General features: G+C 36.9%; 1 protein-coding gene across 3 annotated transcripts; it reads right to left on the bottom strand.

Annotated features, from left to right (window-relative positions):
- Window positions 1–2460: 2460 nt before the first annotated feature.
- Window positions 2461–8173, bottom strand: LOC146513947 (uncharacterized). 3 transcript variants are annotated; one of them, XM_085168406.1, is made up of 6 exons: window positions 7889–8157; window positions 6944–7003; window positions 6778–6826; window positions 5038–5193; window positions 4742–4834; window positions 2461–3462 (listed from the first exon to the last, which is right to left on the bottom strand). In XM_085168406.1, exons 4-6 carry the CDS (start codon window positions 5107–5109, stop codon window positions 3148–3150), a joined length of 480 nt encoding a protein of 159 aa, XP_085024532.1. In that variant the 5' UTR covers window positions 5110–5193; window positions 6778–6826; window positions 6944–7003; window positions 7889–8157; the 3' UTR covers window positions 2461–3147. The 3 variants fall into 3 exon arrangements, with proteins under 3 accessions (XP_085024532.1, XP_085024531.1, XP_085024533.1); XM_085168405.1 differs by having other exon boundaries at window positions 5038–6826; XM_085168407.1 differs by lacking the exon at window positions 4742–4834 and having other exon boundaries at window positions 5038–6826; window positions 7889–8173.
- Window positions 8174–14850: the final 6677 nt, after the last annotated feature.

Genomic DNA, 14850 nt, shown 5'->3' with positions numbered 1-14850 from the left:
CACAGGCATTTATAACTGTCTTGCTGGTGACCCGTTAGTGGATTATGGATGTCCCCCTCGGGCAGTGATTTGTTTAATCCGTGGAAATGGTCCTGGTGCTATGTAAACAAGCCAAGTGCGGAATGAAGGTGGCCACCCAAGCGTAGCAGGGAGGCCCTATTTGTCAGGAACCCTTCAAAAATATGGGGATGGTGCTGGAGATGTGATGTCTTCATTTTATACAGAGGGCAAAAAAGGCTCAAAGGCTATTTCAGTGAATTTAATAGGTTCTGTTCTGTTCTTAACCACTGAGTGGAATGAAAGTATATTAGAGTTAATTATCTGGTTAGAATATATTTTAGATTACACTGAAGTTAATTAGTTAAGATTTGCAAAGTCGAATTATTTTTTTGTGTTTTCTAACCTTGATCAAAATTATTTCATTTATCTCACTGACCTTTTTTTAAATTTTATTTTTTCATTAGTTTTTGTAGTTTTATAGGTTTTCTTATGCCAGTACTGTTATTTAAAGATATATTTCAGGATTTTAGTATCTGTCTTTCTTGCTGAAAATACAACAACCAGTAAGTTGCCACGTGGCTAGCATAAAGGTTGCTAGCAGAGAAAAACAGACAGCCTCAGCAGAAACCATTAAAACTGATGTATTTAATCTGTAAGTGTAGCTGTACAAAATAAAAAAGACCAAAACAAACAAAAAAATAAATAAGAATGTTTTACCATAGAGTGGGGCTAGCTGTTACGTTAGCTAAATCAAAGGTTTAAAGAGGCATTCTTTTTAATAGCAAGGGCGGCCATATTGTAATTGCAAAAACACTCATGGTCCTGTTGAAGGCTATGGAAAAATGTCCCTCATCCTTGACCCTGGTAAAAATGTTCCTGTTTATTTGTATGGTCTCAGTTACTCATTTCAGATTATATTGAATAAATATTAAAGTTAGTGTGTAAAACTTCACCAGTTTACAGATTACAAAGAACACAGGCTGCTGTCTGAGCTGTCAGTGCCTATTCACCTTAGCTGGTTTCCATATCTATTCACACTGATGGAGGCTGTAAAACTTTGTGAAAGCAGTTTGATACAAGTAGAAGAGTCAGTGACGCTCGCTTATGTTCAATGACGGTAATACTGAGATGAGTTGTTGAGGATAGCCTACACTTTTCTGTCAGTAAGCGCTGCTGTTTTTGTTAGTCCGTGTTAGCTGCTGTTAGCTAGCGTTCATATCCACTTAAAAAAAAGAATGTATGTAACATTGTTAGACACAGTCATTAAACTCTCATACAATGTGTGAATCTAATCACAATGTTTAACAGAAGGAAAGTGTGATTTGTAGGGCATTCGAATTTAACATTAGCTAGCATATTAGCTTATATATGAGCTTATAACAGCTGTTGTGAAGGATGAAGAGGATGAGGTTAAAATGAGGGAGGATAGAGGAAAAACACATGAAAAAAGTTGATGAAAATATACATGTACAAATGTTAAATGATCATATATAAAGTACTTAGCACTAGCTAAGTACATAAAATTTCCATCTCTGCCACTGTGTTTAAGATGGCAGGGCAACGTGGTGGCTCCCACAAACCAGCTCCTGCTCGTATTTATTTTTTAGTGGATTAATTATAAGTTCATAAGACCAGACCAATTTTTTGGTAAATGCCATTACACACCAAGTAATGTATATTTGTGAATACAATGTTCTTGTTTCCTATTAAATAACCTGAAAAAATTACTTGATGTACCTTTAAGTCTATTTTACAAATTATGATCTTCCTGAGTTCCAAAAAAGGACTATTATTCAAAGCATGCTCAAGCAATTTCACAATCAGATCAGTCAGATCACTCGTCACACCTGACTTTTAAAATACAAAGTCATCGTGTTAGCTAAGACCATGTTTTATACTGTCTTTGATCGGGCAATCATTTATCACCTTAACCTCTTAAGCCCCAAGCCTACTTGATCTCCTGCTTTTTGCCCCCGTATCAGGGGGCATTGGGGCTTAAGAGGTTAATAATACATGATATTAGTACACTCAAAAAAATGTGTTGTTGGATGAACACAATTTAATCATGGCACCCATTTTGCACACGATTTAACCAAGTACAATAAACCATTTTCAATCATGTCAAACCAACACATTTAGCATTTGGCGGTTTAATGTAATCTGATTACGTTGGATCAACATAGTATACTTACATTGATTTGAAGTGATTTATTTAAGTATGTAGAGTGAAATTTGTTTTAATTCATTCTACACACGTTAAAACGTTTAGGAAAACACAATTAAATCTTGTTGTTTCAACAACTACTTTGTTAATCAAGGCAACTACTGCAAGTCTTGCTTAATAAACCAATATGGGGGTTGATGATTTCACTCATTTCAATCGAATTATTTCAATTAGATTTGTTTACATTTGTTACACATTTAGAAACCCACTACTTTACAAAAAAAGTCACAATCAGATAATGATAACATTAACTTTATTAACTGGATTTAGTGGACAATATAAAAGCTTACCATTTTTGTACACCTGCAAGCATTATGCCACTTCAAAAGGTATAACGTTAGAATACTTATTTACATAGGTAATATGTTCGAACCAAAGCTTCCACAACTAAAAACAGATGCAAAATTTGCTAAATATTTCAACTGTATTTTAAAAAATTAAACTAAAAGATAAAAATACATCTCCCACTTGGCAAGTTAAAACATGTGACAAAATAGAATTACTATTGTGTGAATTTGGAAAAAAAAAAAAAATTAGAAATAATTTGGGGGCAATACAACAACAACAAAAAATCCATAGGTAAAAAAAAAAATATATATATAGGGATTAAAAAAAATTTAGGAAGTAAAACTAAAATAGAAACAGAAGGCTTAACATCAAATTAAATGACAGATGACATTTTTTTTCCAAATGCAATTAATTATTTGAAATGAAAATCTATATTTGTTTGGTGTATCTCATTGTAATAATTATTAGTTTGACCAATTTTTATATTTCTGTATTTATCCAGAATCCAAAAACTTAAAAATATTTTTTTAAATAATAGAAAAAAATATAAACAACTCAAATATTAACATTATATATTGGAAATCACCATTGCACCAATGAACCATTCAAGACCTATCAATCATTTTCAAGTGCTCTCACCCCATAAGCTTGTTTTTCAGAAACTGTGCCTTTGAAGAGAGCTTTTGTCCATCAAGATTTAAAAGTATCTTCTGGAGGACTTCAAAGGTGCATTTAAGTTCTGGTGGGTAGCTCAGGTTCAAACAGTATATGAGTCCAAACAACAGAGCCCATGCTTGTGCAATGTTACCCAAATCAGTGTTAGCCTCCACACCCTCAATCAGGACACCAACGTCCTCTGGGTCATCTTCAGGTTCAGCACCCTCCTTCTGGATGACGTACACCCATATCACAGTTTGCTCCATGCAGCTTTTTGCCTCGCTGTCCGTATCCTACATGAACAAATATAAAACAACAAAGTAAAATTTAAGAGATTGTTTAAACAACTGTTTCTATGCTGTTCATAAAATCCAAGTAGTCAAAGTAATAAACAGAAAATTACACCACTAAAGTAGTTGTTAGTTATTACTCCAATACATAAATTATAAAATACACCTCTCATGTCAAAAGAGGTGGCATAATTGACCTCTCACCAGCCCCTCCCCCAAAAGGGCCATTGTCCAATTACACATTATAGCAACCATTACTGTGTCTGACAAACATTAACCTCAAGCAAGATGGAGAAGCAGTGTGCCCACCGATACCCCGAGAGATTGTGTCTGGAGGAGTTGTGTTCTTTCCATTCACAAAGTCAAAAACAACGTGAATGGATTAAACAGTGTGGATGGCCCCACTCCCAGGTAAATGTACCAAACATTATGAAGCATGTCTGCTCGCACATTTGGGTACCCATTGGTGCGCAGAGGAAACCATTTGTTTGTCGGACATAGCAAGAGTAACTTAGGGGGACAGGACTCGAGAAAAGGCTAACTCAGCTGCTAAAATAAAACAGGTATAGAAGTGTTAGTACTAAACAGCTCATAGACATTTCTATTTACAAATACTGATGACCATAGCAATGAAAAAACAACAAGACTTGTTTTAATCCAAGTGCAGATTCAAAAGCAATATTGTCTTGATGCATGTTAAATGCATTGTATGTTTGTGTATCAAGTTTAACTACGGTATGCATAAATTTATTTCCTTCCAATACCAAATTCCATAAATTCTTTATTGCAACGCTTAATACTGTTTGGTATTCAAGACATCCTTTCCCCAATACCAGGTGTCTTGTTGCTAATCTCAAAATTTTAATTTTAACGATTTGCATTTGAGGCAACGTCACAATTTGTATGGTAAATAAAATGGTAAATGGCCTGCATTTATATAGCACCTTACTAGTCCCTAAGGACCCCAAAGCGCTTTACATATCCAGTCATCCACCCATTCACACACACATTCACACACTGGTGATGGCAGCTACATTGTAGCCACAGCCGCCCTGGGGCGCACTGACAGAGGCGAGGCTGCCGGACACTGGCGCCACCGGGCCCTCTGACCACCACCAGTAGGCAACGGGTGAAGTGTCTTGCCCAAGGACACAACGACCGAGACTGTCCAAGCCGGGGCTCAAACCGGCAACCTTCCGATTACAAGGCAAACTCCCAACACTTCAGCCACGATCGCCCCATATGAGAATGTTACAGTCAACATGCTGTCACAATGACTCACCAAGTACTCCTTTATTAACTTCTCATAGTCTTCGTTTAGGTAGATGCACAAAGACTTCAAGATGCATGCTCGTCTGGTATGGATGTTGTCATGCTGGAGAGGAGGAGGAGATAATATGAGCCAAAACCAGGCTGTTTTTCTTAAAGCTAGGGTAATCAGTTAACTTGCATAATTATTCTTTAGGTTAGAACATGGCATGTACCATTTGTTAAGCCGAAACAAAATTGACAACTTCATCTCCAAATAAAAGTTATTTTTGCTGCCTATGACAAAATCTACTCAATCCTAATACAAACCTTGGAGATGGCAAGCATGAGACCTCTTATTTTCTTTCCAGGTGTCCCTCCTTTGCTCAGAAAGATTTCCATTAAGCGTGGCGCGTATTGGTCAAGCTCGGCAAAGAAAGTACATAGCAGAGGCTTTCTGGTGATTCGCAGAAACTCCTTGTCAATCTGCAATAGAGAACAAATACATTGATTAAAAACTCAACTGTATATTTCACTCACTTCACATCTAAGCTGACTAAAGCTGCTTTTAGAAGACCATGCAGACATCAGTGCTGTCTGTGTAGAACATGAATCAGTCTGTGTCAGATCCTGAATTTAAAATTTCCACTGAAGTCACAGGTAAGAGGCAAATGGAACCAAGATCTAGGCCATTTGCTTTTTGAAGTTTGCAAAGACTGCTAAATTGTGCCAGTGGTAGTTCACTCTTTGCAACATAGTACGCTGGTCTAAACAGATTTTTCAGGTTTATTTTTAGTATGTTATTTGCAATTGGTGTTTGTTCTGGGAAAGATATTGCAGACTGAGCAATAATGCATTTCTAATGGGGGCCTTTCTTAAATGTACTGGTCCCAGTAACAAAGGCGCTTGTCGACTCAGAAATCGAGGGAAAACCAACAACACAACCGGCAGAACATTATGTTATTTACACGGGTGCACATACGAGGTCCGCATGTGCGCATTCGCTGTCAAAATAAAAGACACGCACCAGATAAGAAGTTGCAACGCGCATTTGCGTCCATATAAAAGGCACTGTTTTTGTCCGCTAGAGTGGGATTTTCACGGCACATTCTGCACCACATCTCTGTGCGTTCATCATTTGTTTGAAGCCAGCTCACCTCCTGCAACCACTTTTCCGAGAATACGTGCTTCTTTTGTGGTTCGGACTCCTGACATTTCTTTGGAGGTGGAGGAACAGCAAAGTAATTGCTTAAAGGAGCTTCTTCGACATCTTTAAGAGTTCTAAACAAATGTCTGTCCTCCTCCAGAAAATCTTATGTACGCAAACACGCGTTGCAACTTCTTATCTTGTGCGCGTTTTTTATTTTGACAGTGAATGCGCACCTGCGGACCACTTATGTGCACCCCTGGTTATATAGCTTGTCATATTGCAGCCACAGAAATTCTTTTGTCCATGAAACCATAAAGCTGCACTTTCTTTTTGCCTTATAGTCTGATTTGTCATAATTTTTCCGTTTTGTGGTAAGCTTTTCTTTGGCTGTCACTTCTTCACCCTGACCCGTCTTATTTGGCTTAGCAGAACTAAAATATATATCCTGCTGCTTTTACACACGCACTTACATAACGCTCAGCGATTCTCTGCGCAATCAACCTCTCACATGTTTAAGCTTGCTGCGGGAGATTTCACTTGTCATGTTTGCATAGTAAGCTAACAATTGATAAGACTATGTCAGAGGAATTGGTGCGCAAATTATCATCACTCACCAATCAGTGCTGTCGCTCTCTATACACAGTTCGCGCGATTGCAAAGTGAAAGCAAAAAACAAGCGCAAATTCAAACGCGATTTCAATATGTCACATATTGACAGTGGCTCACCAATGCCAATGACATAATTACCCAGCTACATTTCCGAAAGAATGCAAAAGCATTGACATATATTTTTCCTTCCTATGACAGCCCGACGGGCAGGGCAGAGATAGATTTTGGTGGCCCGACTGGAAAAATCGCTAGCCCCGGGATGTCGGGCTAGCGATTTTGCGAGCCCTGTACAGTGTTTCAATATTTTTTACCTACTACTCTCCCTGATGGAACAACGCTTGCACTGCCACATACAAGTCACTGAAAGAAAAAAAAGAGAAGCAGTTTTAAGGATGGTTTTATTGACCACCTTTTTTTTTTTTTAACTTTGATTAAATCATAAAACTATCATAAAAATATATGATGGTAAAAACTTACCATGTATTAAAGAGGAGGCACAAACAATCAGAAAAGGGGTCAGCTTTCTTTGTGGTGTTACTATGGTAAAGAAAACAGACAAAAAAATTTATAAAAACTCCACAGTGGATTTTTTTTTACTTTGTTGCAAACGTATAAAAAAATACAAATACATATAAATACCTCTTGCAATATAAAATTCACAGATAAATATCCAATCTGTTGCCAAATGTAATAGCAGTGTTTCACACTATGCAATAAAGATGCTGGTAGTTGCGGTAAAGGTCCGACAGGCAATTTTCATAACTATCCGCCATTGCCTTTTCCTCTGACCTCGTGTTTATGCTCTTTTCCCCATGCATTTAAGTCAATTCAAAGGATGCAGTCCCTGAATTTGGACACAGCTAATATTTAGCAACTCGCGCATGCTAGTTTAACTTGCATTACTGCAAGAGGCCGAATGCTTAAAAAAAAGGAGAGAGAAAGAAAGAAGAAATGCAAATGATAATAAAAAAAAAAAAAAAAAGCGAAGAAAGACCATGTCTTGCAATAACCGTCATTTAAAACCAAAGTGAATGCTAACAGAGCTAGGTAAAAGTTCAATGAGACAACCATACAACTTTAGCTAACTTCATTTACTTTGAAATTGAATTTCAAACGTGTTAAATATTGAATTAAACACATTAATAACCGCTAAAAACACTATAAGACTAACTGCAAAAACGGGTAACAAAAAAAAGAATGAAATGGAAATGCTAATAATAATATAAATATAGCCGGAGCGGATTAGAAATCAGGTATTAGACGGTACCGATTGGCACCGTCTAATACCCTATTTTCACTGTATTTGCTCCACTCCCGCTGTCTAATGACAAATTACACATTTGGAATTAAAAACATTGTTAAACAATTAACGGACGGAACAACTACGTTTGACTAAGATATTTTCAGTTATTTATTACTTACCTGTATTGTGGAAGATTCCGCAGAGGGAAACGGCAGTTCACTGAACACAAAACTTTCTCCGCGTTCCCGCCTCTTCACTTCTGGGAAGTTTGAGCATGCGCACTAGGCATCGGTTTTAGAGTTGTTGATTTAAAATAATTACATTTAATTGAACTGAAGAATGCAAATCTAGTTCATTAAACTTTTTGTTATTTTATGTTAAACCAACAACTGATAATGATTTAAAAACCTAAACTCAATATGTTCATGTTAAATAGACAAATGTCTATTGAATAAATCAAACAACTGCCTTAGTTGACTTTTTTGAGTGTAGTCTTGCATTGTCATTCAGTTTCATTTTACATGTTTGGATCTAATTTACATGTGAGGATCATAAAGGTACAAGCAAGCAGATGAATACCACATCTGATCCTGCTTCATAACCCCTCAGTCACCCTCTTACACACACACACACACACACACACACACACACACACACACACACACACACACACAGGGAGTGAATATAGATGAAGGAAGGGATATTAAGTCACTCTATATAACATCCAGGACACAATGCTGCAGTGATTGATGGGGACAAAGTGGGAACAGCAGGACACAGGGGGGTGGGGGGTCCTCAGCAGACAGGAACAGTACATATGGTAAAGGAAGGAGAGGAGAAGAGAGAAAGAAGAGAGCGAATAGAGAGAAAAACACATTTCGGGAGGGACCAGGCAGACTTTGGACTCTATTTGTATGAGTAATCAGACAACCATCTACCATCCAACACACCCACATACACACTCACAGCTCTCTCACCCTCTCTCTCTGTCAGCCGTGTTTACTCACTGATTTTCTCAACAAGACAGCCATTGACACTGGATGGATGGGGCTAATCCGACACAGAGAGGAACAGCTCTGCCAGGGTTACAGGTCTGAGATAGAGCGCCCTAGACACACTCTCTTCACCTAATCTTCCGGCAAATATTTATCACTATCAATTTGGCGTGACTCCATGACATTAAAATACCACGTATAGATAACCTCTTGCTGGAGAATCGATTGTGGACTCCTGCTGGCTCTTCCAGCCCTATCTCCCTGTACAGCAGAGGATCAGGTGGAGAAGGTCAGTAGTGGCACATCACACCTGATACCAAACAGGTCATCCATGCTACTGATGCTGCTGCTGTGCCCACGGAGGCCCTATGCATTTTAATAGGGGTTTTATTATACAGCAGTGAGTCCCAAAAAGAGATTCAGGTGCCAATTGAGTTCCTAAGGAGAGGGGAACACCAAGGGCTAGATGGCAAGAAAACTGAGGAACTCATCACAATGGGGTTTAAAAGCCCCGGTCTATGCATTTATCTCCCTTTAAACAATTCAGAGCCTCCTTATTAAAGGTGGGATTTACAGAGTAACACTTACCTCAACACTGTTTCATATATTGCTTGGATACATCAAAATACAACTCTACAATAAAGTGACAGATATTACAATATCAGTTTAACAGGACGAGGAAAATCATAATAATTATTCATGACTTTATAGAAGTTTTCTAACGTGCTTTTCTAAAATAATACATTCATGTCATTTCTTTGTTGATGTGTGGCTGTTTTCTTTATTATTATATTTAAATATTAGTCCAGCTCAACTAATTTGCTGTTTGATTTGCATCCCCTCACTGTCAGCCGTATCGACACTGTGAAATTACAGGTGAGAAGCTGGACTGATACTTTACCCTCAATTATTTGAAGAGTCAAGATGTAGTGTCTCTGGTCAGTCAGAAGGAAAATCTGTTTACAGCAATGGTATGATTGGATACAAATATTGATATCTGGCACTAGTGCATCAATAACATAATGCAGGAGGAAGTATGATGTCCTACCTTATTGATATTTTGCGACACATATTGTCCTTGTTTTTGGCACAAACTCAACACAAACTCATGCATAAAAAAATTAAGCCCAACATACACACACATTCATATATATACATGTGGAAAAATTGTAGCTTGAGATACAGCTGTTCTACACATAATTTCTTTGAGTGTGTTTTTTTAAACAAACAAACAAACAAACAAACAACCTTTTTTGGGTTTTACCATCACAGAAAGGCTTTATTTCCCCATAGCTATTGTTGAACAATCATTTTAAAAATATTTTAATTAGTTTATTTGTAAACCTATTATAAACCTAGATAGGTTTTTATGTTTTTATTTTCTGTGCTAAATGCATTGAATTTAAGTATCATTAAATGTGCTATATCAATAAAACTGCCATTGCTATAAGTGTAGTTTTGAGTAATAAGGTCACTCGAGTGAGAATACTTTTCATGTGCTTGCACTGTGTTTGAGAATTAAACAAATTACTACATCGTGGTTAGTTACATTATAGATTTTAAATAAACAATATATATATATAACAAAAAATCTGTGCTTTTTGTATAATGACACATTATAAAAAGGGCAGAGATACAAATTGGGGTAATGGATATCTCAGAATCTGACAAATAAAACTATCTTGCATGCCTAGATGCCACTAGTGGCAGGGTTTTCCTTAATTTGAGTGAAATAGCACTTTAAGGTCTGTGGGAAAAGAAAAAAAAAATCACATTTCACTAATGTAGGTCTAGGAGATGCAAACAGCCAATACAAAACAATTGTCTTTTGTCATCACGGCCACAGAGGTTATTTCTCCAACTTTATTAACATACAGAGAAAATCACATAAAGCTTCTGAGATGGAGGGTGTGTGTGTGTACTCTCCGGACAAATGTTCACTATGAGAGTACCAGCTCTTCCTCTCGCTTGTCGCTAATTGGCCGACAGCGTTCATGCGCACATTTCTCACTAATTTCGCATTTGCTATTCCAGCAGTGGCCGAAGCGCGTCTCGAGGAATACATTCCACCCTCACGGCAGCGGAGTCCGTCATCGACGTCCCCTCCCCTCTTATAAATGTGATGTTTTGTTTGATAATCAAATCTCTGCGATTTAGACACACACACACACACACACACACACACACACACACACACACACGCTTTCACAAACTGTTTCTTATAGAAAAAAAAAAACGCCAGAATTAAATTTGGGATTTTTGGATTTTTTTCTTTTAAAGCCAGTTGGAGAAAAATGTGCATGTTCTGATTTAAAATATAAAGAGCACAAGGGCGCAGAGACATGCGCACAGGCAAGGCAACACATTTAGAAAACTCCAAAGTCATCCAGTTTGCTCTAATCATTACAATTAGTCGTGAATTATCACCGGACTCTGACAGACGTTCCTTGTAACTCTCTTTTATTTCCACCCCGCGCTAATCAGCGGCTCTCATTACAAACGCTGATTAAACTGCAAATTACCCAGCAGCGGCCCCGTCCGCGCCTACCAGTGCCTCGCTCAATATCAATTAAGTCTAGCAGCCCGTCTGTAGTCTCACGGCGCCTCCAAATGCTTGATAGTGCCACTTATTAGTTTGGAAAACTCGGAAAATACCAATAATCAACGGCCATGAAGCTGTAGGGAAAGAGCCCGGGGTTTTCCCACCACTCAAATGCAATCACAGCAGCTTTGCCCAGTAAAGGATTTCTCCTCTGCTGCTGAAGGAACACCCATCATCTTTTATTCATGTCTACTCGGGAAGACGAGGGAATAATATATACTACAGGAGCTTATATCTTTAGCTTAGAAGAAAAAAAAAGACATCCATGGCAGATCTCCAATTTAGCATCATTAGATCGATCTGGTTGCAGAGAAAATGAAACACTCTCTACCCTCTTATGCTAACCGATTTAGCCTTGGTATAGTACAATTTAAGAATAACTAATTATAATGATTTTGTATTGGAAGAGAATCCCTGTCTTGCCCCATTAGTGCTGCTCAACAAGAGAGCTTTGAAAACATCTACACAAGCAGTGGAAGCAGTATTCACACTACTTTTTATATACATATAGTAGTGAAACATGGAGGTAAATCACTACATTACTAGTACAAGTCTTCAATTAAAATAAATTCTATATTGATTAATCATTAATAATCCAATGATGATAATAATAATAATAATATCATAGTAATGAATTATTTTTCATATGATGCTGGTTTTTTTGTACTATAAATGCAGTAGGAAGTGTCAAATGCAAGTATTCAAGTCCAAGCAAATTCCACTTAATTAGCGTGTTTTAACATAATTATCATATTTATAATCATATATTAAACACTGCTATGTAAAAGTATCAAATAACTTACCTTTACCATGTTAGTTTAGCTGTGGTTAAACTATTTTTGGTTTCACATTTGGTTGTATGGCAATATGTTTATTTTATCATATTTTGGGGACTGAGCATGTGCAGTGATTAATGAGTCACCATGTGCCAGGGTTTAAAAGTGCCACATCTAAATGAAAATCTTAAGTTCAGGTGGTAGAGTATCAAATGTAATCACATATAAACTAAGTTTGCAGATTTTTGGCAGCACAAATATTAGTGCCGTAAGTCAACACAGCATGTAGATTTTATCCACTTGTACATATTTTGAGGCAGGATATATAAAAAAACAAACTAACAACCAAACTAAAAATAGATATTGTATATTGAATAAAGGCAAATTGCTTTACAAGAAACAACACCACCACTAGCCTGTAAGTCTTTCAACCTACTACCTACAACAATTAAATGGTAAATGGTATCACATTTACTTTATGCTAAGGTAAAAAATATTCCATTGTAACAAGTAAAAGTCTTGAATTCAAATGTAAACAAAGTAAAATTATTACATTTAAGAGAACTGTACCATAATAATAATATTAAAGTTTTTCTTTGGACGTTGGCTGCCTGTTCACTCATTTTCAAGCCATTCCTTGAATCTGACTGCAGACTTCAGACTAATATTTTTTCTTTGTTTGTTGAATGATTATGAATCGTTCAAGCTTAAAAGAGGCTCCTAACTCAAGGAGTCAACCACTGTTGTGTCTACACACGTAATTGACAACTTAGCAGAGAAGCAATTTTATATCGTACCTTTAGGCACTAGCACTAAAATTTTTGAGGAAACTAGATAAAAGAAGAAGCATCAGGCTTAAAAGCTATCTGCATCAGATATACAGATCTGAAAGTCACATCCTTAAAAAATAGGAAAAAATATAGCATAGACCTGACACAGGACCTAAGAGATGCATCTGACCCTTCAGTTGATCCATATACCTAAGCCTCATCAGAAATGGTCTCAGTGGTAGGGTGGCTGTCGAGAAGCCATTCTTAAGAAAAGCGAACAGAGAGAAAAGGCTGAGATATGCCTAACTACACGAGCACAGGACTGAAAATCAGTGGTAAAAACATCTTTAGTGAGCATCTAAGGCCTTCTGTCTTCTAGCCAACATCCAAAGAAGAGCTTCAATAAGCCTGGAGAATTATTCCTGAAGATTACTTCAAGAAATTACAAGAAAGCTTACCTAAGATATTTCAGACTGAATTGTAATAACTGGGTTTTTTTTTGCCTCGTATTTCCATTTAAGTCTGTACCTAGATTACTACCTTTACTTTACTACTTTCCAAGCAAAATATAACGAAATCAAGGGTGGCTCAAGAGTTTTTCACAGTACTGTATGTTTGAATTTCTACATAATTTGAGTATGTGCACGTTAAAAGATCTATATGACCCAAAACTTGGATTTATTAGATGAAGTGGAATTGCATTATGAGACACAACACCATCACTGCAAACCTGATTACTGCCTCTAATCCAATTTGACCTGATACATACAACATCAGGTCAAATTGGCATGACATGGCCCTGTTTCCTTTTATTTCACTTTATTCTGAATGTAGTTTCTTACTTAAATTATGCTTGTGTGCATGAAAAACATGACTACTGAAGCTGTATTTAACACAGTTTCTCTTTTATGGATAATGTGGGACATCACAGGTGGAAACTTTTTCTCTTGCTCAAATAAAAGAAGTTGTACTCCTTTCCCAGCACTAACTTCACAAATGTGCTGCTGTTCCAAAGCTTTTAATGTGCACGAATATTGTAAACCCTTAATGTTATTGGGAAAGCTGAGGTCTCTAGTATAAAAATATATATATTTTGATACAGGCAGCCATGTAAAGTACTGTGAAATTGATTCATTTTGTTATAGATCACACAAATCAATATTAAATACACAAAGATTCAAATGATATTGAATTTTGTGTCTTTGTAACACAGCTTTATAAGGCATGTCAATCGTATCATTTAAGTGATCTATTGTGTAAATAAAAAAAGGCTCATTTTGTGGCTTATAAACCTTAACTTACACACACAATATTTGTGTATACACAGTTTAATTCTTAAAGAAACTAAATATACAAATCTTGTGAAAAATAGCAAGGAATAATATTATGGACATTTCTTTCTTTCGCTTTAGAAAGAGAAGATGCATTAATCCATGCAAATCTATAATCTGACATCATTAGATTATTAGAGTCTTATTCTCTATTCAATTCCATTCAGTTCAATTAAATTCAGTTGAGTTCTATTCAGTTGTTTCTTCTTCACTCGCCTTTTTCATTCACTGTGTTTATACACAACTCTGAATTGCACTATTAGTTATTATTAACATTTGGCTTTTTTAGACAGTGGCTTTTGTCCTGTCTTCCCCCCATCAACCACAACAGGTCATGGCAGGTGAGCCTTCTTGTTAAACTGGAGTTTTTTCTTCCAACTATTGCCTAGTGCTTACACAAAGGGGGTCATTTGATTGTTGGGGTTTTCTTTACCTTCTGGCTGTAGCTCAGGATGCAGAGCAGGCCATCTACCAATATTGTTCAATTGGTGGCTGCTCCAGCATGCATGTCAAATATCCTTGGGCAAGATACTAACCCCAAGTTGCTCTCCGATACATCTGGGTCTGAATGTGTGTGTATGTCAGATAGAAAGTACTCAAGCATGGAAAAAGTGCTTGTATGACAGGGTGAATGAGATACGTTGTATAAAGTTTTGAGTGCTCATGT

Source organism: Neolamprologus multifasciatus, chromosome 7, assembly GCF_963576455.1.
Source record: "Neolamprologus multifasciatus chromosome 7, fNeoMul1.2, whole genome shotgun sequence".
In the NCBI taxonomy this organism is placed as follows: domain Eukaryota; kingdom Metazoa; phylum Chordata; class Actinopteri; order Cichliformes; family Cichlidae; genus Neolamprologus; species Neolamprologus multifasciatus.
The sequence above is the reverse complement of the archived record's forward strand: the minus strand, read 5'-3'. Positions and strand labels throughout refer to the sequence as shown.